Below are 26,154 nucleotides of genomic sequence, written 5' to 3' on the forward strand. Positions count from 1 at the left end.
TCTGGGACTTTGCTTTTCAAGTGTATTTTTTCATTCAGATTATCATATAAGATTTAAGAATGGCACCGAATGACTGTCTGTAATGACCTATTCCATAAGTGATGCTTTTATTTCCGTATCTGATTTTCATTAAACAGTAACTGATGATTAACTTAAAAGTTATATTCAGTGCTGTTTTCAGCACGTTTCCTGGTATTTAATGCAGTACCTTATACAAGTGCTATGGATGGTCAGAGTCTGAATTCCTGCTCTGCCACCTGCTGTCTGTGTGATCTTGGACATTTCACAGAAGAACTCTCAGTGCTTCTCATTCTTCATCTATTCAGAAGGGTGATATGATAACTCCTCATAGAGTCGTCATGGGGATTAAGTGCAGCAACATTTGTAACTTGCTTAGAACAGTGCCTGGCACACAGGCAGTGGTACGCAATATTTGCTTATTTTAAATGTTTCTTATTTATGAAGGAATAAAAACATTTCATATATGAAGGTTTTCTCATCCGGGTGTATTGGGTTCTTAGATGAAGCCTTCATCTTGTCTTTGTGAATTGTGGTTATTAGCATCACGGCCTTCATTCTCATCCCAGGGTCACTTATTAGCAGTGTGTCTGGCTCTGGGCAGTTTCCTCTTATGTAAAATTGATGCAGTAATAGTACCTAACTCATTGGATTATGAAGATTAGATGCATCAGTGGCTGAAGTATTAGCTGCAAGTAGTAGTGGTGGTGGTGGTGTTAGTAATAGTGGTACTATGGAATAAGTGTCCGTTGAATAGAATTACCTGATTATTGAATGTTCAGAGAGATTCACAGTAAAATCTTTTAGAGTCTGATCTTTTTGTTTGTTTTTGTTTTTCATCACCATCTTTATGGTTGGGTGATCTTTTTAATTTTATTAAAGTATAGTTGGCATACAACATCATATTAGTTTCAGGTGTATTAACAGTGACTTCACACCTATATGCTTTACAAAGTGATCACCATGGTAAGTCTAGTAACCATCTGTCACTGTACAAAGTTATTATGATATTACTGACTCTAATACCTATGCTGTACATTACATCCCTTTATGTACTTTACAACCCCATGACATACTTGTTTTATAACTAGAAGTATTACCTCTCAAACCCTTTCACCTTCTACTTTTCCTTCTGGCAGCCATCAGTTTCCTCTCTGTATCCATGTAGACTCTGAACTTTTTAAGGAAATAGTAATTTGATAATCTTCTCAGTTTCTTTCTGACTTCGTGATCTATTTAACCTTTATTTGCTGAGCCAATTTTGTTAATTTTTTTTTTTTCTGAAAGTACTCTATTTAGTGAAGAATTTCAGGTTTATTAGCATGTATGAATGGTGTTCTCTTTTTGTGTGGTAGTTTTATGTCTTTTCAAACTATATTTTTGTCTTGCCTTTCTTGATTCGAATTGCCTGAGATTTTCTGTCTTATTATTCTTTCCTCTTTTTTTTCTATATTCTAGAAACATTACTGGAACTCATGTATAATTCTTAATTATTTATCTCAACCTATAAAACCTGTAGTTTAATATACGTGTTTTACTTACTGCCTTATTTCTTACTAGTGAAAGGGAGCCACATAAAATAAGTTGCTTTGACAATTTTTACACATATGTTCCCGAGGGAGAGTCACCTATTAATATCTTATCTAGTTTTAGCCTCTTGAAATGAGTTTGATAACTTTCCTTGTTTTTCAGACTTTTGGAATATTTTGTATAAAATTAATTTTAATTTTTCATAAAATTTTATCTGTAGTGAAATTGTTATGATCGTGTTAGCTTTCATTCAGTGTCTTTCTTATCTTTAGATTTTCTTTTGATAATTTTTCTAGATTCATTTTGTATGGAAAAGATTTGGATTCCACTTTCTAACTTTATATTTACCATTTAATAGTTTATTGGTTGCCCCTGGATCCCATGGACCTTCAGTCCAAATTGAGCTCTTAGGTGTCTGAAGGCTCCTATATCTTGGTGATATTGGGTATAGCTCAGATCCTAGTCCGTAGGTAGAGGTGTTCACTTCTTTTCTGTCCCCCTCCCTCTCAGTTCTCAATAGAGCCATGACCCTAGAAACAGACGTTGAAAGTGTTTCGTGCAGGTTTATTGGTGAGTACTCATGGAAATAATACCTATGAGAGGGTGAGAGAAGCAGAATTGAGCAGAATAAGAACTGTGATATATTACAACAGATCCCATGAGGAGCTCTGGGTGATAATTTTAGAATTATCCTGAATTCAGGCAACAGAACCAGGCCTTCGATCTTCCTACATTGATCAGCCCTTGGATATTGGCTGAGAGGGTGTCATGTCTTCGGGCAAGTAAGCTCCCTTTGGCTTAGGGCAGTTGTTATAGGGGAGGCAGCTCTGAGCCATCAGCAATCAGTAAGTAGGAGAATGAATGTCTTAGTTCTGAAGGGCAATTTGGGTGGCACACCATAGTATCCCCTACATCCAGCCAGTTTGGTCTCTGATTTTCCTTTAAGAAAAGTGAAACAAAACTAAAAAACAAACCAAAACGTTCTTTTACATATGTGAATGTAGGCCAGCCCAATTCATTCCAATCTTTTGATTTCAAACAATGAACCTGGCCCTAAATTCAGTTATTTTATTATCATTATTTTGTCTAAGATATCATGAGCTTTCTTGATATTTTTTTCTTTTGACCTGGGTTGTCTTTAAATCCAGAAAACTTTCCTCAGTTATAATTTTGATTATTACTTCTGCTCTATTCTCCTTTGTTGACTGGTAATACCTATTATTCTAGGTTAGATCCAAAGCATGATATTTAAAATATTTAACAATTGGTTTGGCAGCCAGCATTGGACAGGACAGTTAAAACAAACCTTGTTCTTATTGCTAGAGCAGAGTTTGGAAGCTGCCCGCTGTACCATGAGTTACCTTTAGCTGCTGGATCATAGGAAGGTTCCTCAGAGGGAAATATTTTAATATTTTCACAACTACATTTTTGGATGTTTTAGACCTGTTTTTCAAGTTTAAATCTTTTACTCGGCCTCTTAACTCTGTGAAGTCTACTGTTTACTGCCTCTAACATATATTTTAACACTATAATAGTGGTTTTTATCATCCTTTAATTTCCTGCAATTGGCTTGTTCTTCAAATTTAAACTCTCGTATTCCTGGGAAAGGTATAGTTTTGTTTTCTCATGGAAACATTTTCTGTCATGGATGAGTGATATGAAAAAAGAGTTGAATTTCATTTTGCAATGTGCTAGATTCTCACTTGAAAGATCAGTCTTGCTATTTGCATAGCAGTTGGTTTGTTATTTTGGTTGTTACCCTCAAATATCTTGCATGCTTGAGTTAAGTATCTTGGAGATAATTTTATCTACATTTTCTTATGCTGCGATCCATTTATTTTACCCAATCACTGTTATTGTTCATCCTTTTATATTTAGTCACGAGTTAGTAATTCCATTTAATTTTTTTTTTTAGTTGACAGATGTATCCCATTTCTTCTAGCTTTATTTTTTTCTTAACATTAAGAGCATATTTTATAGACTTATGGACTATTAACCTGAAAGGGTTATTGACTCTTTTTCATTTTATATCCAATACACACTCAGTGATATGCCTTTTAAAATAGGAATAATTTCTCCCATTTTCTGAGTCTTTATGTCAGAAACTACGATAAGCATTTTTAAAAATATTATGTAAGTTTTACAAAAATCCTGTTACATTGATATAGCCAAGATTATAGAGCTAGTCACTGGCAGAGCAGGAATTCGAATCAGGTTTATCAGACTCTCAAACTCACTCTCTTGACCATGAACCTATATTTTGTATTAGGAAGCAAAAGATTCAGGATCATTTTCTGATGCTGTCCCTATCATACAGTGTGGTTTTGGGCATCTCAGGCCTCCATTTTCTCACCTTAGGGGATAGCCATCTCCTAGCATTGTTTTGAAACTAAAATGAAACAAGGCAGTCGGAGATTCTGGTCTCACTTCTGTCACTGGCTTGAATGAGTCACGACAAGAGGTCAGTGGTAACTCATGTTATGACTTGTTAATTTAACATTGTTCAGACTTGGAAATAGGAGGCAGAATGGAATCTGAGTCTGAAAATCTCAAGGAACATGATGGGTACTTCTTTCTGGGACTTGCCCCATTTGGTCAGCCTACTGAGCAGTGTTTCTACTGGGCCCGAGTGGGCACCAACCTCCAGGAAGCAGGCTCTCACCCTCCATGGTGGTGAGAACATCTCTTTCTACTAGGAGACTTCATTTTTGGTTTAGATTGTGTTCCTAATACAGAAGATTTATCATCTTGATTCTACATGAAACATTGGAGGATTTTTCTTTCAGGAACACCTTTATCAGAAATGTCTTTTTATAAGGGTTAATCTCCTGCTTCACTTTTTCCTAACCCTAAGCCAAATCAAGAATTTTAATACCCGTAGTCTCAAACTGAATTGAGAGACATGGTGGGCAGATTCGTATTTGCAAATGTCTACTTTGGATAACTATATTATCTATTTAACTTCATTTCAAGAAAGTCTACACAGATATGTTGTATTGACATAGCCTTCCACAGTTTCTGATACGGTATAAGTGCTGAACGAATAATTGCAACATAAACAATTTTCATATAGTAAATAGTAATTGTAAATAGTAGAGGCAGGTGTTTACTATCCATTGTCCAAGTACTCTTAACACTGAGTCAGCTACTTGAGCCAAAGTCTGTTTGCATTTATTTTGGTCTATATCACATGTTAAAATTAAAACTTGGAGTCACATGTCTGTGCAATCCAAGGAATCAAGTACACATTTTACTCAAGTGAAATTACTTTCTTATCTTTTTGGATTGGGATCCTACCTAACGTACTGGTATGTTTCCAAAGAGGTGACATGTTCCATGACTAATAAATACGGCATTTGCCCCATTCATCACAAAATAACATCGGGCCTCTGGGCATCAGTCAGTGGAAGAACCAGCAAAAGCAAGAAGAGTTGAAGTGAAGGGTGTGGAGTATGTGTTAGGATTGGAGTGGTGCATGCGTCTAGTCCTATGTCGAGGATCAGCTTAAAAGACACACAAAAGCTACTAGGAAAACAGGAGTATTATGGTTTTTAGTCTTCTTTAGAATGGCTCAGTTATTTTTATAAAGAATAATGATATAGGAGCCTTAAAAATAAACTGTGAATAATACAACTTTGAAAATATAATGGAAGTAGAATGAAGGAATGGACAGAGGAAAGTATTAATAGAATATGACAGTTATAGAGCAGAGCATGTGGCTTTGGAAAAGACCGACACTTTCTATGTGGCAAGCAATCAAAATATAAATTATAAAGGAAGCTCTCTTTTACTCTAGTGTGGAACTGGAAATCTTACCACTTCATATAAATTGTATCATGAAAGATTTACAGATACTGTATTTCAAGTAGTTGCTAAATTCTTAGGAATATCTGAAATTAAAGAGTGTTTTTAAGTTATCCCATGTTTATGTTAAACAAAAGCATCTTGAACTCCGGACAAAAGAATAAAAACAGACTGATACAGGTTTATACATTTGGCTCATACTAGATATTCAGTAAAACAGGATGAGAATCTAAAACCTTAGAACCAATTATACAAGATTCGTTGATGAAGTGTATAAAGAGGGACTCCAATGGATTTTACTAGACTATTTGAAGAACTGAAATGTTTCATGTGGAGCAGATACATTTTTCTGTACGCGGTTACTCAGTCGAACTGGGACCAGTGGCTGTTAGCTCCAGTAAGATAGATTATTTTTTCTAATTCAGCAGTCACTTTCTAACATTCAGAGCAATTCAAAATTTAAATTAGGCTAGTCTAAGACAAAACTTATTAAAGAACCACAATAGAACAGTAGAAAATAAATTTTTAAAACTGTGCCACTTATAATAGCAATAGATAAATAGGAATAAATAGCAATCAGATAAATAGGAATAAATTTAACAAAAGATGTTCAAGACTTTTATATGAAAATGACAAGTTAAAGAGATATGTCAAAGAAGACTCAAAGAAATGGAGGAGTATACCTTCTTCTCGAATTGGGATCCTACCTAACACGCTAGTATGTTTCCAGTGAGGTTTCTCACCAAACTGATCTATATTTGGTGGTAATCCTAATCTAAATCCTAGCATTTTTTACAAGCTGATTATAAAATACGGAACTGCAAAGGGATAAGGCTAGTCAAGGCAATCTTGAAGAAGACCTAGATAACAGATATCAGTATACTTATAAAGCGATCATAATTAAATTCTGTGGGTTGCTGTAAAGAGACCAGTGTTTGGGAATGGAGTAGACAATCTAAAAACATGTTTTTATTTAAACCTGGCATTGCACTACTGTGGGGAGAGGGTCTCTTCAGTAAATATTGGGTGGCTGATTAGAAATACATGTTGAAAATCATGAATATTGATTCTTAACCTCATACCATACACACACAAAAAAATTTCAAATGGCTTGCAGATCAAAATATGAAAGGTAAAACAAAGTAGTTAGAGGAAAACACAGGAGACTAACTTCAGGACCTTGGGGTAAGCAAAGATTTTTTTCATAGACATATAAAGCACTAATCAAAAAAGAAACAATTAAAAACTTTAGTACAACAAGAACTTATTATCAAAAGACCCTATTAAGAGAGTAAAAAGGAAGACAGAGTGGGAGGAGATAAAAGTAATACACAGTTCCAATAAAGATTCCTACTCAGAGTATAGTACATGGATAACTTCTACAAATCAGTAAGAAAAAAGTAAGAAAACTCAATTGAAAAATGAGCATAAAACATCAATAAGGTCTTCACAAAAGAGGTTCTTCATATGGCCAGTAAGCATAGGAAAATATGTCAACTTCATCAGGTGAATGTAGTTATAATCACAATATGATACCATGACCACTAAAATGGTTAAAATTAAAAAAGATAGACCATACCTCATGTTGGTGAGGATGTGAAGCATTTAACACTCGTACACTGTTAGCTGCATATTGTACAACAATTTTGGAAAACTGGCAGAATTTTCTGAAGCTTAATATACACAAACACTATAACCTCAAAGTTTCGCTCTAAAGTATATATGCAACAGAAATACATATGTTTTCAAGAATGTTCACAGCAATACTGTTGGTAATAGTCAAAAATTAAAAACAACTCAAATGTCCATGAGTTCCAAATTAATTTTGGAATATTTATAGCAGTGAAAAATCAAACAACAAAGAGCAGGTGAGGTACAACCACATAAAGAAACATGGACGAAGCTTAGAAAAACATGTTGAGAGAAAGAAGCCAGACACCACAATTTTCATCTAAATACAATTCAGAAACAGGGTAAAGAATCTATGGTGGTGGAAGTCAGGGAGGGGTGTGATTGATTGGAAGGGGACACAAGGAAGTTCTTGGGTGTGCTGCCCTGTTCCTTTTCTTGTCTGGGGTGTGTTCACTTTATGAAAATTTTTTGAGCTATATACTTATGATTTGCATACCTTTCTATAAATCTTACTCTTCGAGGATTAAAGCCTTAAAACATTCTTGGAGATACAAAATAGCTTAAGGTGTTCTGAAGAAATCTCTAAGCCTAAACTTGGTAACCATTTGGCAAAGAATCATGGTGGAATTGAAGAATCACTGTAGCTGAGCGGGTGTGGTCGGGGAGGATACACAGATGGGAGTGTATGTGGGAGAGGTGTTCTTTCCATGGGCTTTGAGTGTGTAGTTTCCAGAAAAGATTTCTGTTCTAAAGGATCTTGAGATCATTACCGACAAGCTCTTAAGTCCAGAGTCCCAAGGACATAAAATCATTTTATAAAAAATGACTATTTTAAGAGAGCAGCAGTAAACTAAGTTTGGATTCAGAAGATCTAGCAGATAAATATCCTGTAGTTTAACTTCGATCTCCACAAATGGAGAATGACAAAAGTATTTGCCTTTCTGCTATTTTTATTTAAATAATTTCATATCCCATCCCAAAAAAGTTAAGTTGGCTATCTAAAAAGTCATGGTTAAAACTGAAAGGACAAACCAAGGCTGAGATGAAAGGAGAGAACAGGCGTAGGGTAAACACATTAGCCAGACTTGAGCATTCGACTTGGCTGTTACTTTAGAACACCCATAGCTGAAGGGAAACAAATACAATTTCCTAAGGTGAGAGTTGTTTTCCTTGCCACTAAAGCTGAGGCAAATTTCTTACCTGAAACGTTGAATGACATAATGATGCATGTCTTCAGTGGGTGATGTAGCAAATACTATATAAACTCAATTTGTAGGTTGTGTTTTATGGTCATCTTCAGGTGACCTTCAGTAAAGACAAAGGAAGATATAATTATTCAATGAATATGATGTTGAAAGGAACCGATGCTTTAACTAAACTTCCCAACTCATTATTTGGGGAAAATGCATGGCATTTGGGGCTTTTTTTTTTTTTTTTGCTACTTTTCAGAGAACAATTTCCCATTTGTTTCAATCAACCAGGTGCCCGGGAAGAACCTAGCGTACAGCAGGCACAGCGTCGGTCAGCTGTCTTTCTGTCCTTTAAGTCCCCAATTCCATGCCTGCCCTTGCGCTGGGAGCAACAGAGCAAACTTCTGCCAACTGTAGCTGGAATCCCTGCCAGTAAAGTTTCCAAATGGAGCACAGATGAGGTATTTTTTATTTTCTTTGTCTGCCAAAGACCAGATATGGGAGTGCTACTCGCTTAAGGAGTGAACACAATGAATGAATGTATGGGGAACGTGGGGGGAGGATGGCGTTAGTCTTTTTTTCTGAAAGGAATTCTGAGAAAAATACTAAAACATTTAATTTAAACATTTTGAACCTGTTTGAGCATTGAGCTTCTGACTTCTTTTTTTTTAAAGCTAGAATTTTTATCTTATTTTTGACAGGTGTCAGAATTCATACAGAGCTTACCCGGGTGTGAGGAACATGGAAAGGTGTTTAAAGATGAAGTAAGTGTTCCACTAAATTGTAGTATGTAACGTGATGGGACCAAAGCACTGAAATGCAGTGAAAGATGAAATATTTTCCATTGGCAGAGGAGGAAAGGGATGAATTATGCTGAAATTGATAAATCGATAGAGTTGTCTAATAAGCATCATTAATCAGTTGTATAAAAATGTCTTTGTATAAGATTAGATGCAAAGGAAATGTTCGTACCACTTTATCATGCCCCAAAGCAGTAGCACTAAACTCATTATTTTTTTTAAAAAACCATAAAACTTAATAGCATGCATTTATATAGTTTATATCACAGAAAGAAACCAAAGAAAGAAATAACATTTTGTTTTTAATACAGGGAAATTATTTCTCGTTATTTTATTTTCAAACATGATTTTAACAACACCAAGAGTAACTCCATTTGATGCTTATAGTAAGTAATATTACTGTACTGCTAAAATAATCCCTTAGATCCTATACATTTTCAGTAATGTTTATCATAATTGATACTCATTACAGTCATTACAGTCTGCTGTTGGAAGATCATTTTAGTAGTTATTTTCATCTGCCTGTCCAGAACTTCAATATAAGGGATGATTAATCACCTATATGGAGCATTAGAACTCTAAGGAATTCAGCTTCTACTACACTAGAAGTAATGCTATTCGAGAGTACAGGAGACTCTTCTCACTAGAGACCTTTAAAAATAAGTCACTTGCCTGTCAGCATCTCCAAGAAGACCAGTCAATTATCACTCTGATCTTGGCTACCAGAAGGTAGCAAGAATATGTAATATCAGAAGGCTTTCTCCAGAATCTGCTGTCTACAGTAAAAAGTGTATATACCTTGTATGCTCCTATGTTGAGCCTCAGCTGTTAAGAACAGCACACTTTCAATGAAGAGCATTGCAAGAGTGTCAGGAGAGCTGAGTCTAGCCACTGGTCGCCCATGTCATTATATTATTTAGATATCATGTATGCTTTAGATGGATGCCTATTAAAATGCACATGGATCTGAGTCTCAACCTCCCTTTTCTGATTTATGTCCTTATTTCAGAAATGTTTTATCTTCTTTCTAGTTGATCTTTAATTGGCAGTTATTCAGATTTTGAGTTTCTTTCCTTAATTCCTAAGTGTCTTTGTGGACCACTCTCATCCCTGAACAAATCTAGACACTTGCAGGGAGCTGTTGTTGTTTCCTTAAAAGAGTCACATGATATTACCTTTGAAAATGATTTAAAATTTTTAAGAAAGAAATGTATAATATATCTATTTTATAAATTCTAATTTTGGTTCTCGATATATCTAAACAGTGCATATGGATTTACTCTGTTATTTAGTTTAAGTAAGATTCAGGTTCAAATGTAAGTAATTTCTTCTAATATGTTTTTTCTTCATGATGTATTATCTAGATGTAATTTCTTCTAATATGTTTTTTCTTCATGATGTATTATCTTTGGAGATGCTCCTCAGGCTCCAAGTATTCTTAAAACCAGATCCTTCTTGTAAGGAGTGAGACCGTGACTGATCTTTGTTCACATGTGTCATTTTATATTCATTCATTCTTTTATGTATTCATCCTATCAATGCTTGTTAAAATTCCTACCATGTGTATGTAGGAATGTAATGCTCTGGTGAGAAGGCTGATTCAGAGATAATAGGACACAATCCTTGCTCTCAGATGTCTCAAAGGGTCAGCAGGTGTTGGTTTTAGGTCCTAGAAGTAAACCATAAAAAAAAAAAAAAATCTAAAGTCTTGTAAGTCATCTCTAAATGACAAAGTATAGGTGTTAGGATGGGCTGCTATTTGAAACCATCCTTGACTTCTCTTTCTCTTAACACATTTTAAGCTAATCTGTTGAAAACCCTGAGTGTATTTTAAAAACATAGAGAGATTCTGTCTCTTCCCCACCTCCACCACCACCACTCTGGTCTGAGCCACTGTCATGTCCCACCAATCTGGATTAAGGCAATAACCTCCTAACCATTGTCTCTGCTCTTATTTTTGCTTCTCTACAATCTATTCCCAGCATAGCCAGGGTGATCCTGCTAAATCATAAGTCAAATCATGTCACTCCTTCATGCATATCATCCTCCCAATAGTAAATCAGAGTAAAACCAAATCTTCACAAGGGCATACAATCTGTCACTTCATTACCTCTCCTACCTCCTGACCTCTTTTTTCCTACTCTGCCCTTACACAACACTGTTCCACACACCAGCCTCCTTGCTGTTCTTCAGATTGTCCAGATACACCCCAGCTATTCCCTCTTCCTGGAATGCTCTTCCTCCAAATGTTCACTTGGTTCATTCCCTCTGCTCAGATACCACTTTCTTTATTATTCCTATCCTTACTATCCTACTTCAAATTGTCACCTGCCACCACACATCCGCCCCTGCACCTACTGCCCGCTCATCTCCTCCACCACCTGTTTTTCTCGTAGCACTAATTACCTTCTAGAATTAATTACCAGTTAGTCTACTTATTATGTTTTTAGCTTGCAGACTGTCTCCCACTACTTGAATATAAGCCCTGCAAGGAATTTTTGTTTGCTTATTTGCTTCTTTTTGTTATCTGTTTCATTCTCTGCTATATGCCCACACCCTAGAAGAGTGTCTGGAACATAGTAGATGTTTAGTAAGTTTTTAACGCATGCGTATACTCATACCTTTATACTCTGAGGAAGACATGCAAAGAGCTGTGCTGTGACTTCAGAGTTAAAGCGTTGGAAAAGAGCTGTGAGTGCATAATGGGAGAAGTAATGACATGAAAGGCGGGGCTCCCCACCTCCCCTCATCTTGAATTTCAGATCCTTCTCCTTTGTTTTGGGCCTTTAGCAAGATACTTAATCTTTGGAGTTGGACAAGTTTATATGTATTACAAAAGCAGCAAATGAAAAATAAACCCAGTAATACACTGCAGTGATCACTGTTCTTAGAAAGTACTTTCTCAGTTAAGTTTGCTTCCTCCCAGCTCAGGCCTGTCCTTATGGCCACACATCAGAGCAACCTGTTGTGTAACAGGCTGTTTGACACTAGCCTCAAGATGGATTTTTTCTTTCCAGTGTAACCTTAAAAATAATCTACCAAAACTTTTATCCGACTCCTAACTTTCTGGCAACCAGAAGTCTGAAGAAGGCCAGAAGTCAAGGCATTGACAGGTTGGATTGCTTCTTCTGAGGGCTGTGAGGAAAGGACCTGCTCCAGGCTTCTCTCCTTGGATTATAGATGTTCTTTGTCTTCACATAATCTCCACTCTACATATGTTTGTCTCTGTGTCCAAATTTCTCATTTTTAGAAGGACACCAGTCAACTTGGATTAGCGGCCCAGCCTACTCTAGTATGACCTCATCTTAACTAACTCCATCTTCAATTACCCTATTTCCAAATAATATATTCTGTGTTGGGGGTTAGGACTTCAACATATGAATTTGGGAGGGACACTATTCAACCCTTAATAGTACACTGCTGTCAAAGTTTCCAGTGTTCTCTAAAGCAGAGAACAAACGTGATTCACTTCTTGTGCAAAATGAGAAAGGTAATTGAATTGATTTTTTTTTTAAGATAGTAGACTCCTCATGAGCTGAAAGTCGTATAAAAAGGCTCCACTTCTTTGTTCTGCCCTCCAAATCAGACATCATCTTTACATAATTGTATCTTCGAACCTAAAAGTACACCATTCTGTGGAAGCATAGACTTTTTAGTCTTAAAGACAGAGAGAACGATATTTCTCAGAGTTACCCAAGTAGTAGAAGAACCAGCAGAGTTTACAACTTTTAACAACAATTTCATGTTCTTCTAACTACACTGTCAGTTTCCCTTGCTAGTAACTACTTTTCTTCTGTATATGAAGAATAATTGTGGTCACTCTAGAAATGAATGTTATCACTGATTTCTTTTTTCTTCATGGTGGAAAACTAATTTTAAAAAAATGTTATGCAGCAGATATGTTTGCCTGAATTCTTTTGTTTATATTCACAAACATTTGTGTACCTATTTTTATCTCTAATTCTAAAACCTGTCATGATAGGAACTGAATTTGAGGCACCCCTGAGTTTTCTAAATTCTTCTTGAGTCAGCACCTAAGAGTAATCACAGGAAAGTATAGGCACCTTCCATTTTCCTGTGAGCTGCTTTTTCAGACAAATGAGTTTTACTTCGCCTCCGTCCACATTTGGATGTGTTGCAGATAAGAAAGATCCATGTATCTGGAAATGTTTGTACACATGAACTCCTATCTGTGCCTTTTTTGTATTACTGTGTATAAGAAGCTGATCGTTTAACTTTGAATATTTCCCGCAACACTACATCTGATTAATTTACAGTCTTTTGTCTTTTTCTCCTGTTTCAGCAAATTGATGGAGAAGCATTTCTGCTTATGACCCAAACAGACATTGTTAAAATTATGAGCATTAAGCTGGGCCCTGCTCTCAAAATTTTCAATTCTATCCTGATGTTCAAAGCTGCAGAGAAGAACTCTCACAATGAACTTTGAAGATGGTGAATTTCGAATACCATCAGCTTTCCGCTTTAAAGCTCATGTTTTATTCAAAGCACAAGAACAGTTATAACTCCCAAGTGAGAAGTGTCCAAAACCCAAAAGAGTAATGCTATTGGATTATTTATATTCCTCCAGAGACAATATATATGAATTCTTATGAAAGTGCTTGAGCTTTTAACCAGGTACTGTCTAACAACAGTCATCTTTTGGTTCTGTTCACTGAGCTAAATTTATCTTTGTAAATCTTTTTGAGGCTGGGGGGGTGGGAGGGGAACGGGGACTTCATTAATTATTTATGGATAAGGGGGGACAGAGTAAGAACTTTTGGCATTTTGTAAACATTGTTGAATTCTCTTTCATGTACACTGTTTCTTTTTCAATACTTTCAGGAATCTTTTTATATAATCAAATTTCGACTTAAACCAAATTAGTCAAAACCTGGCTGAGTTTAGCCAGTGGGACTGTTATCTGTATTGTTAATTCTGTGCCATATTTTGAATTGCAATATTATGCTAAGTAAAACTTTGCAAGTCATGATATTGCCTAACTGCTTGTCATCGTTTGTTGGGGCTGAATAGTTGTAAAAATTACTTTTCCTTAAATCAGTGTTTTTGCTTTTGCACGTATTATGAAATGTTAAACAAATTACTTTCACCAGCATCTTTACTATAATTACCAAAAACATGTATATAAGTAATGGAATTGAAAAATAAAATATATAAACAGAAATAAATTAGGCGATGTATTTGAATGGCATCAATTTCAAACCTCATGGTGCCCTGTGTGTTGGACTCTTGTAGAGTCCAGCGGTATCACGGAATATGCAGTTAACGTAGGGGTGGGGGTGGGTAAGGATCTTGAACTATTTATGAGATTATCTTGAGCGTCTCTCTAATTGTCATTGAGGTAACTGGTGCTTTTCAGAGACCGATGAAGGGCTTATTCTGTCAATGGAAACACTAATCTGTATAGAGCTCTGTCTCAGATATGGATGTTGCTGTGTCCTCTTAACCCAAAGGTTTTCTTCAGGGTTTCCTGAAGAGAAAGTGTATAGATTTTACTAAAAAGGCAAGGTGTGCGGGAGCAACATCAGGTGGCACAAAGATTCTAAATGCTCACACATCAGGGAGGCGACTTCCCAAAACAATCATTCAAGAACCTCTGTTTTGGAAAGATTCCTTTCTCTGTGAAACAGTTCACCTCAATATATAAGCATACAGATGCACTTTAAATGAAAGCCCTTGCTTACCTATAAAATGATAGCTGGTAGTGTTTCTTTTGCAAGAATGCATTCCCAATACAAAAGGTAAATTATTTTATCAGACTTCAGATGTAATTTCTAATTCCAGGATTGGATATTTATTCAAGGACTACTTTAAAAATAGAAAATAAGTTTGTAGCATGCTGTCTGAATTCGAGGGAACGTTCCACCTCTCAGTTTTTCTGATGTAGAACTTCCTTTGATGACCCCGGTTGGAAGACTGTTAGCAGCCTTTTGCATTTGTCGTAATTCAAGGTAAAAACAGGATCAGTGACATCTGCAGTGTCCCATTCGTTTCTCTGCATGAATCTGCTTAAATAAGTTTTGTTGTTAGTTTTTATTCCCTTTTTTATGTTTTGTTCAAAATTTGTACATTCAAGTTGCACTTGTTATATCTGACATGAATGAAATAAAATTTAAATTGCAGATACTTTTTTACATATGTATGATTTTTAAGAAAGCTTGTCAAATAGGAGGGGCAAATGAGAATAGGAACAACATCAAGCACATGGGCATTGACTAGCTGTGTAATGACTGCAGGAATTAAAATTGTCAAAATATGTCCCAGACAATGTGAAGAGCAACAAAACTTTTGAAAATTATATTATTAGGTCAAGTAGAAGTGACACATTGGGTAATTTGTCTTTCTGATTTAAAGCGTACATTATACAAAAGAGACAGTTAAATCTTATTGGAAACATTTACTCATACTATGCAGCATGTTGTTAATATGTTAGAAGCAAGGCATTAAGCATCCTTAGAGTGGAAGACTGTACCTCAGAAAGGGAAACTTCACCATTCCTTCTCTGGAACAGAGTCTAAGTCTTAACGAAGGAATTAGGGGGCCACGATGGCAGAAGAGTCTCTGACATGCGAGAAGCAGTCTAGGGGAAAGACAAAAGGGAGGAACGGGAAATGTGGAACTTGAGAAGACCTTTCCATCTAAAGACATTTTAAAAAATTACATGATTGAAATTATTCTACAGTAACCAGTAAGAATGAGTTGGTTTTTTTAATTCATTCAACTTCACGCAGTTTTGTGTTTAGTTTAGATAAACATGTAAATGTAACTTCTCATGGCTAAAATAGAAATTCATTTTAAATGGTAATAGACATTGTAGCAATCTGGGCGCTGTGAGATAACTGATGAAAATATGCAATGAAGAATACCAAGAAAGGACAGTCTCCAGTCTGGTGGTTCAGAACCGGAATTTTTCTGAGCTGTGAAAATATTTAATGAGAGTGGCGATGCCTGCAGAGCAGAAATAGAAGAGTTGAGGATGTATCAGTGGGACAGGCTAAAAAAAAAATACTTGAAATTTTTGGTCTTAACACTAATGGTCCATTTGTATTCGTAGGAAATCTCATATGATATATGAATGTCTTTTTTTTTTTTATGTTAAAATGGGTTGTCTATTTAAAACATTTATCAAGCAAAAAAAAAAAAAAATACAAGCACTGCAAGCCAAATGAGACCTGTCTGCAGATTGAAATGTAGCCCCACGCTGCCCTTTTGCTACTTCTAGATTCAGGGGATTCAGCCTCCAAAGAAAACATGGTTAGGTTAGTCCAGCAGTATTGAATATTTACAAAGTGACACAGCCATGCTCGTCACTGGAGGTAAACGCACCTTGAAAGAGACAATAAAGCTTCCATGTATCTGACTTCATGGTCAGCTGATGTCTTTGTCATGTCTGGAGCCAAATTTCACTGCAGTTTCTCACAGATACACCCCCACCGCTCTGCCCTAGCCAAAAGTAACGCGAGGCTTTTATTCTACTTCAGCCATAGAGATTGCGAATCTCCTAAGAAAAGGAATCTTTAAGAATTTGGTAAAATCATTTGGAAGAAGAGAAATAAAATTGTGAAACTTAGCATGGAAGGGGATAATTAAAAGAAAGTTTATAAAGAACTAAAGGCACATTCTAGCGAAAGAGGAGAAATGGAAACGAATAGGAACTAATTTACACAAAAATGGCATATGCCAAGTTGTTACTTACTCTGCTCGTCCATTCCCTTGTAAGTGGTTAGTGCATAGTAAGTGGTTAGTGCATAGTCACTGTAGAGGGAGGCATCTGGTCTTTCATTTCCTTTCATCTCACTGAAGCATTTCAGTGAACAGTCAGGAGGGTATTGGTGGTTTACAGTATTTCCAGAGATATATGTTATAAAAATTTTTCAATAATTTATATGAACCCCTTAAACTTTTTAAAAATTCAGTTTGATTAGGTAGCCCAAGAAATGCTCATTGAGTTGTGATGCACATATAAGCACACTTAAGTTTCTTCAGTCTAAACCATTTTTTTCTGTCATACTGATAACTAACATTGATATTATGATGATGACATCAAGGGACACCTTAAAACTGTAGTGTTGGACAAATTATGACATGGACTCTGGGCTGGTTGAGGAACCAGGACTAGGACTCCTGAGCTGGAGAGTAGGTCTAGGAAGGGCCATTATCTCAAAACTAGAAGCTAGTGTCCAAGTGGCCCTGGCAGTGAAAAGCTAGGTCTGTATTGCAAATCCAGACAAGGCTATGGGGCAACCAGGGCAGACACAAACACTGCAGGTCAAGGCCAGGGAATACCGGAAATAGTGTGAGAAGACAAGAACCAGGTGTACCTCAAGGGAGGGAAGCAGAGGTAGACAAACCTAGATCACAGATGATCAGAACCTGTGCCAGCAAGATTGGCCAGCAGCGAGGAGGCCTCAGGAATGAAGCAGCCTTTGTTCTCAACAAATGTGATCGAAGGAAAACAAACTTCAGGGCCAGACATGTCACCTGGGGGAAGGAGGAACTGGGGGGTATGTTCATCTTAAAATATCCAAGTTCAAAATGTTTCCAAGTAATGTTCAGACAAAGAGGCAGCCCACACCTCTCCCCACCAAATGTGATGCTCCTGCCTGAGCGTTACATCTTTAAAGGTGGACATGTTGAATTAAGTGCAAGGTCATACCCTAAACCAAAGAACTTGAGCAAATCTGAAGCGTAGTATTTTAAAACGCACCCATGAAAATATAACTTGGACCATGGAATTTCTTAAAATAAATGAAAGTACAAAAACAGCTCCTTAGTATTTTATTACAGAATTTCATAAAGAATTTAAGTGTAACAATAGAAAGCATTGAAATTCGTTCACATCTTTGAGATGATTTTCTAATACCTCTACCGTAACCCTAGTTCAGAACAACTTGTTATAAAGTTTCAGCTGTCCCAGATAGCAACTTTGATACCATATTTGGCATGCTATTAAGTGACCAGGTGTTGGAATCCTACTTCCTTTTCCTTTTCTTTCATAGAAGGAATATAGGGACTGTGCATATCAAAAATCAGTGTCTCTAGGAAGTTGAGAGTTTGGGATAGTCGTCTTGGACACTTGATCCCAAATACATGAAAGGCAGCTATGAGGGCAGCCAAGGCCGTAACACAGTCATCCACTTTTGTGAGTCTCTCTTTTTCTAAATACAAAGAAAATTCACAGACATCGATGTTAAAAGGGTTCTTAACTTCCAACACGGGCGAGGACACTTGCACCTGAAAAAAAAAATGATAATAGAGTCACCACCCTGTGATGTGTAAAATAGCTAAATAATGCAAGGATTTAACCATGATATAATAAGCTCGTTGAAGTTTAGAACATTTGTAAATATGACAAAACATACTTTCAAATAGACCACCATCCTGCTTTCCAGTAAATTATATGAAGATGTGAAATGTCAAACCAGTGATCATTGACACACTGCCTACCTTCTCATTCACAATGACAAAAAGGCTGGGATCATCCCCAAAAACATCTGGTAGGAGTAAACATGTGGCTGTCATCTTCATATCTGTCGAAGCAAATATGCTTACAGTCCAAGTAAAAATAAGCTTTTACTAACTGTTGTAAGCAAAGCCAGTATTAAAACATCTGAATTTGTTTTTAATCATTACCTTCTACAGAGAACAAACTAGCCTTCTTAGATCAGTGTTTGACCAACCATTTTTAACCAGCATCCCCTTCTCATAAATATCCAAGATCTCATGTTCTATCCTCCAGATCTCGGCCAGGAGAAGATAAGAATTGTGTACTCTCTGTTCATCAGCCAGGATGATCTTATCAAGCATTACCTTGTGATTTAGATTATAAAATTAATAGATTTCTGGTTTCCTAAAATATAATTTTACAATATCGAGTGTACTTTTTAAAATCTATACTCTAATTCCTCCTAGTTGAGAATTTTTTCTTTCTCACATGTTATCTCACTAAACTTTACTTATTACCCAAACAGAACTTTTTCTAACTATCCTGAATGATACAGAAAACTGAGACCAGATCACCCACTCCTAGGTTTACTAACATTTCAACATGTCTTCATCTGTGTGCTGTTTCATTTTTTCTTGCAATGCAATATTGATTGGATTGTCCACCACTGAAAAAGAAGTCAGTATATTTTCTGAATAGGATTCCAAAATGTGCCTTGTTTTCTTATAAATATCTGTTCTTGTAAGAAGTTGAAATTCTCTGAACATCTGGAAGAAGAAAAAGATATTCAATCACTAGAAAAGCTAATGTAAGGAAATAAACAACTCCTTAGGATTATATTAAATGTTGAATGTAGTTTAACATATATACTAAGCTTTAGTGGAGAAGTAAAGATTTAGGACAGGAGGAGAAAAGAACAAAAGACTGAAGTGAATAGGAAAAGATAAATAAATAATGGACATGGCAAACTTGGAAGCCCATAGAATTAAAACTAGATGCAGACTCAACTAAATGAGGGTTCCAAAGTATATATGCATATTTCATATTTTGGCTATTTGGCTAAGATTCTAGTATCTTACATTTCTTTTGGTAAACCACATTGTTATGTTTGGGCAGTGTCCAACAAGAGTCAAAGAAGAAAACTTAGAATTTAGTAGGCAAACGTTGAAAAATACCTAACTTTAGTATCCTAAAGGGAAAGATGAGAGCTTTAGAGACTCTATAAGATCAGACAGAAATAAACTTGTGAAAAACTGTGCAGGTAAGACATTTGACTAAAAGATGAAAGCAAGACCAGGTTACCTTCATGGAATCTCCTTCAGGCAAAACCACCCTTTCCTGCCAATGCCAAAGTTCTCCTCAATTCCACCACCACTGTTTCCCCCCTACTTTTTTTTTTTTTTTTGATAGTGGCATTTTAAGATTATCACCTACACTAGTAGGAACTGATGTCATCATCACTTTCTCTAAAGTGATGATGTAAAGAATAGTTATATATGACCCACTGTGTCTCATTGTTCCTTAAATATTTTGGTAGATCATCAATCTCCCAAAGATAAGGTCCAAAAGTTGTTGGAAAACTGAGATGCACATTTTCGCAAAGGCATAGTAGCTGTTATCAGGAAGTCCTCAGTGGACCACTAATCTAGGTTAATACCCTGAAAAGGTTTTCTCTTAGTAGGGAATTGTAAAGTGGAGCATGAAGGTGGTGAATATTCTTCCACTTTCCTGGGTGCATATAGGCTAGGAATTTTTTTACCTTTTATTCTCAAGTTTACATTAAAGTTACAGAAAGAGTAACTTTTGCCCTTCATGCAACTTCTTCCAATGCTAACATTTTTGATCCATTTGACAATAAGCTGTAGACATGATGCCTCCTATGCCTTAACTCTTCATTGTGTATTTCTTAAGTACAAGGAACTCTTCTATATAACCACAGCACAGCCATCGAAATCAGGAAAATCTAATCCACGGAACCCACTCAAGCTTGCCAGTTCCATTCATATTCTTTATAAATCAGGATCTAATCCAGGAACGTGTGTGAGATTTAGAGATCATGGCTCCTTAGTCTCTTTCCACCTGAAACAGCTTCTTGGTTGTTCCTCATATTCTTTGACATTTTTGAAAAGCAAAAGCGAATTACTTTGTTGGTCTAGGTTTACATGATATTTCTTCAAGATTTATGCATTTTTTGGCAAGAACGCTGACACTTTTCACTGCATGAGGAAGCACGAGGTGCTAATTGGGCCCATTATTAGAAATATTAACTTTTATCACTTCATTAAGATGGAATCTGCCACATTTCTCTACTATAAAGTTAATTATTATATATGTTGTACTATATAGTTGCAAGTATTACATTAGCTGGTGATTCTTATGTTCTTCTCTTAAGTTCTAAGATTGTTGAAATAGTTTCTCAGTAAGGCAAAAACTAGCATCTCAAAGGATTTATTGGAAAATTTGGGGAACTGTTAAATGGTATTTGATATTTTCCCCTCAACTCCAGTAGTGTTTCATGTCACATCCAATAGATCCCAGTAACAAATTTCTAGTTGATAATTTCTTAGATAGTCTAAAAGTATATTTTTTAATTATTAATTTTTAAATTTTCTGTTGAAAGTTTTTTGAGGGGAGGATGTTAATGAGTGCAGGTTGTGATGGAGGGTTCAAGTAGACCTCTAAGACCACCTTCCCGCACCAGCTGCTTCTCTTCTGCCACATCTGTGTCCACAGCACCCTAAGCTCCAAGTATTTCCACAATGGTAGTAGCAACAAGTGGCAGAGGAGGTTCGGAGTAGGGCAGCCGGCCTCCTATAGGGTTGTTTTTAACAGGGTATTTGTAAATAAAGTCAGACTTGCTTTTATTTTAGGAAGCACAACAGGGTTTATCAATTGTGAATCCCATCTAAGCTAGACAGGCTGAGTTAGGGAGGTACTTCCTGAAGATACCAAAAATGTTTAACTTTTTTAAAACAAGAAATAACTTTATTCGGTAAGTACGCTCATTACAAAAAACCATACCCCAAATCATATTTTGGATATAAAGGGTTAAATACCTGAGAGAGTGCGGGGCAGGGGAGGGGGAGACAGAGACCTAGACAAAGCATGAGAGATACGGTCTCAGGTCTGAAATCTCCTCTTTACTCCTCAGGCTGATAATCAACCTCAGACTTACTATCATCTACTTTTTTTAAAAAGACCACTGAACCACAGAGCTCATCTGTTTTTAATCACTAAACCTTTGCAGGCTGCACTTCAATGAAGACTTTGAATATAAATAAGACTGTAATATCAGTGACCTTTGTGTTATATCAAGTAAATGTTCATGTCCCTCCAAATTTATATGTTGAAATCTAATGCCCAATGTGATGATATTAGAAGGTGAGGCCTTTGGGAGATGATTAGGTCATAAGGGCAGAGCCCTCATGAATGGGATTAGTACAGAGACCCCAGAGAGCTAGCTTGCCCCTTCCGCTATGTGACGTTACAGCTAGAAAGTGCCACCCAAGAACCAGAAAGCAGGCTCTAGCCAGACACCACATCTGCTAGTGCCTTAATCTAGGGCTGCGAGAAATAAACTTTTGTTGTTTACAAGCCACCAAGTCTATGGTATTTTTGTTACAGCATTCTAAACCGATAAAGACACCAACCATCCACTAACTCATTCAAAAAGTCAACATTTTATTTGTATTTCATATAGTACTCTGGTAGATACTTTAGGAATACTAAGATGTTTAAAACATGCTCCCTGTATTTAAAGAGTTGATAGACTTTTAGATTGACAGGTTTTTGCATGAAAACTATATTTTGTAGCTGTGTCAATATGGCATACTTTTCTAATAGAGGCTGCTGGCTACTACTGTTTCTAACAATAGGAACAGATTAAGAGAAAATAAGCAAAAATCAAGGTAGGGTTGCTGAGAAGAATAGATAAAATAATCCATGTACAGTGCAAAGAACATGTCTGCTACATGTTCAGATGTTTGCTATTGATATTATTATCAAAATAAAACATGCAAGCAAATTTTTATTATTTTGGAATGGGGAGAAAAATGTGTAAGACTTTTCATTTTCAATTTGGTTGATTGCACCCAAAGAATTCTTCTATGAAATGTGTTCTTAGGTAAAAACTCTGATGAATCTTTCATTATGTGCTATAGCTAATATTACACTAAAATTGTAATAAGATCCTTTAATGGCTACCTTAAATAAACTAAATGGCAGAGTACATGAATTATCCCTTAAACTTCATGTATTTTAAGACCACCTTATGAAATGATTTGGGGTCATAAAGGAAATAGATTTTGAGTAATGCTGCATACTAATATTTCCTTAATAAACTATCTTGATTGTGTAAATGCATGCAAAGGGAAAATATTTCACACTGTCAAAATACCCTTAAGTAATGGTCTCCCAGCCTCCCAATATGTCCAATGACAGGGAACTCTTTAAATCTGAAGGCAGCCAGTGTTATTAGAATATGTTTCTAGAAATTCTTACCAAACTATCCTGGTTGAAGCCCCTGGGATTCATACCTACAACCTTGCTACACAGTGCTGTTACCGCTCCAAGAGGAAAGAGAGACAAGTCCTTTTTGACACTATAATCAGAGTATTATAAGTGAATAAAGATACCTGATAAGGGCACTTCAGGAAAGGAAACATTTTAAGAATGTCCTTCAGAGGTGTTCTGCTTCCAATCAACTTCCTTCTTATTTGCAAAGTCTGGCTCATCCTCTTATCAACTTCTCTCCAGTCCTTGTCTTTTTTCACATATTCTTGCTGGAACCAGCTAATATGTTCATCTACCTCAGAATCTAAACAAACAGCTTCTTCCTGCAAAATATTTTCAAAATATCAGTATGTTCTATATTTCAAGTTTCAGCTTAACACTTTGAGAATTTGAATTATAGGCTTTACTGTATTCATTTTCTATATATCATAATAATGCACTTATATGATGAGCACCATTATGTGTAACTACACTTGACCTTGAACATGGTTAACAAATAGTCTTTAAAGCTGTGAACAAATCAGATAGTTAATTATTTAATTAGAATTATAATCTGATCTCTTACAGATCTACGAGTGACTTCATTTCCTACATACCCTTTTACATGGAGATCTAGGTCATCCAGAAGGTTCACACTTAACAGGAATGTTTATTTCTACTCATTTAAATTTTAGAAAACAAAATATTAAGAAGAGATAAAGAGGTTTTAAATTAAGATTTGTTGTTACTGCTTGTATTTTTTCTTTTTAAATGTCTTTTAATAACTGCGGTACCATGTCATATAATACATATTTAAAATAATAACTTGGTATTTGTGTTGCTAAATTATCAAGCTGTCATTATACTTTACACATTTGGGTACACTGGGTGGGGTGGGGTGGTTAAGAAATACTCCACACATTATCATTAAAAATATAAGACAATCAGCTTTGAGGAGACAAGAAAAAAAAAAACTTTCTAGAAAAATTAGTTGAGAGTGAGGCAGGATAGTTAGCCTAGGGAAGTCCTTCCTTCCCTCCAGGATGTGGCTCTGGAATTTCTCCTCTGCCCCTTATTCAGCCCTCTCCTTGTTTCGATTTCAAGCTGAGACTCCAGCATGAGAAATAGGCCAAGGCCAGAAGACAGGACAGATGGCCTTGGGCCACCTCCTTCCCTCTAGGTGATATGGGAAACAAGCCAAGAACATGAGGCAGGCCAGATAGGCTTGGGACACCCTCCCCACCCCCAAGAAAACAAAAGCCCATAATTCAGACAGCTTGGGGCAGACTCTCTCTCTGAGCTGCCCTCACTTTTCTCTTAAGTGTGTACTTTTCACTTTAAAAAACTGGAGCTTTCCAGCTTGCTGTCTGTAGTGTCCTTGAATTCTATCTCAGGGCATAAGACAAGAACCCGGTCACCAGAACCTCAGGGTCAGGGTCCCACCTTGGACTCCCACCCTGTCGAGCTGTCTGGCATCAAGAGGACATTCATCTGAACTTGGATTTGAATTAACAACTTCACAAATTGTCTGTCTACGGGACCAGAATGTGAACATATATTACCTGTAAAAGATGAAAAATGATCAAAGCTTTTACAAGTCATCTGTGAACATAGATGACTAGCAAGACATAGACTAGGTGAACAAATTCTAGAAAAATACATCTTAACGGACTGAAAGTTCGTATAATCTTACATAAATTTAATTAGAAAGTAACAGTCTTTCCACAAAAACTTCCAAGATCTGACTGTTTTCTAGACAAATTCTACTAAACTTTCAAAATAGAGTGCTTCAAATTGTACGCAAAGTCTTCCCTTAGGAATCATGCATATGTGATAAAGTCATATATTTCAAAAACAGATGAATGCTAAACAAAATTCAGAGTAGAGAGCAATAGTGTTGGAAAGGCGAGCATGGGAGAGAGGATGATTATAGGCAGACACGAGGTACGGGTGTATTCTAATTCTAAAGCTTGATGTTGGGCTCACAGTGCTCATTTTGTCTCATAAATCCCACATATGCTATGTATATCCTTTTATCAGTCTCAAATGTTATAAGGACAGATTTATTAATAAAAAGAAAAATCCTAACTTTTAAAAAGTAAAGGAAAAATTTTTAATTACATAAACAGCTCTTCTCTTACTGCAATATACCGTTGGTTCTATAATTGTTAATATCGACATTTATAAACTACTAAACACATGGTGTGTTGCTTCCCCTAAAATCCCCACCCAATCTATGAACTATCATAAAAAGCAGAGTTTCTAGGACACTTCTGCTTGATGGAATTAACACGTTAGTGTGTTGTATTCTAGACTGACGTGACCTTCCTTGTTAGAAAAAAATAGTTGGTTGCATCAGACTTTAAAATTCTCACTTTTCTAATAATTTCTAGATCATTAGAGCTGGAAGGAACTTAGAAATCATCTGGTCCATGCCTCTCACTTTACTGATGAGCAAACTGAGACTTTCAAAGAGGAGGTAACTTTCCCAAGCACAGAGATAACCAGGGATGGGGGTTCTTGTCTTAGCGTAGCTCCCCCCTTCTCCGAGGAGGTAGACAGCCTTGTTCTGACAGCCTGTACTCCTTAGCAGTACACATTAAGACTAGAGCACTAGTGAATAAGCAATGTCTAAGTCTTACAGAACAGCAGATGCAGCAGAGTCAACTGCTAGATGTCTGTGTCAGAAGGCAAAGAAAGTGGGGAGACATGCTGAAGAAGCATCAAAGGAAGAAGGCAAGAAGCAGGGAACAGATCATTCCTGGCCAAGAATGCTAGTGAATGGATACTTGAGAGGGAAGTGGAAGTCACCCGTGGGATTTGTGACTTCAAAGGAATCAGCATAAGTTAACCAGAACATTAACCTGAGTTGGAGGCAAACAAACTGGAAAAGTAGCTTATGCCACGCCTCTACCGCACCAGTGCTGGTGACACAGAGTGAGCTCTGCTCCAACATCACAGTGACCTACAGCATCTAGAGAGTTGGCTGAAGTAGCAGAGAGTTGAGCTCTAACCAATTTCAATTCTAAGTTGACAGCTGGAGTAGAAATGAGTGGGAATAATATTTCCAAATTAGATTTTAACAGAAAATTCAGACTGCTTTTAAAGTATTAAGACAGCATGATTTAAAATGTACAGTTATAACATTCCCTCCCAGAAATGAATAAAATCTCACCTTGACTTTTATTGAACATAATTTTGTTCTACATCCTGCAATCTGAATAAG

The 26,154-nt window shown here is 36.4% G+C and overlaps 2 protein-coding genes across 16 annotated transcripts in view; one reads left to right on the forward strand and one right to left on the reverse strand.

Moving 5' to 3' along the window:
* L3MBTL3 (L3MBTL histone methyl-lysine binding protein 3) overlaps positions 1 to 14,163 on the forward strand; it is a 101,408-nt gene extending 87,245 nt beyond the window's left edge. For all 14 annotated transcript variants that reach the window (XM_039849902.1, XM_039849896.1, XM_039849892.1 and 11 more), the window contains 3 exons: positions 8,466 to 8,635; positions 8,876 to 8,938; positions 13,278 to 14,163. In XM_039849902.1, the coding sequence (XP_039705836.1) occupies positions 8,466 to 8,635; positions 8,876 to 8,938; positions 13,278 to 13,421 (377 nt within the window). In that variant the 3' untranslated portion in view covers positions 13,422 to 14,163. The remainder of the gene's footprint in view (positions 1 to 8,465; positions 8,636 to 8,875; positions 8,939 to 13,277) is intronic.
* Positions 14,164 to 17,764: 3,601 nt separating this feature from the next.
* The window catches only part of SAMD3 (sterile alpha motif domain containing 3), a 169,023-nt gene continuing 160,633 nt past the window's right edge, over positions 17,765 to 26,154 (reverse strand). For both annotated transcript variants that reach the window (XM_039849914.1, XM_039849915.1), the window contains 4 exons: positions 23,072 to 23,272; positions 19,033 to 19,204; positions 18,440 to 18,522; positions 17,765 to 18,226 (listed from right to left, as the gene is read on the reverse strand). In XM_039849914.1, the coding sequence (XP_039705848.1) occupies positions 17,942 to 18,226; positions 18,440 to 18,522; positions 19,033 to 19,204; positions 23,072 to 23,272 (741 nt within the window). In that variant the 3' untranslated portion in view covers positions 17,765 to 17,941. The remainder of the gene's footprint in view (positions 18,227 to 18,439; positions 18,523 to 19,032; positions 19,205 to 23,071; positions 23,273 to 26,154) is intronic.

Source organism: Pteropus medius, unplaced genomic scaffold (assembly GCF_902729225.1).
Source record: "Pteropus medius unplaced genomic scaffold, Ma_sr-lr_union100, whole genome shotgun sequence".
NCBI classification, from domain to species: domain Eukaryota; kingdom Metazoa; phylum Chordata; class Mammalia; order Chiroptera; family Pteropodidae; genus Pteropus; species Pteropus medius.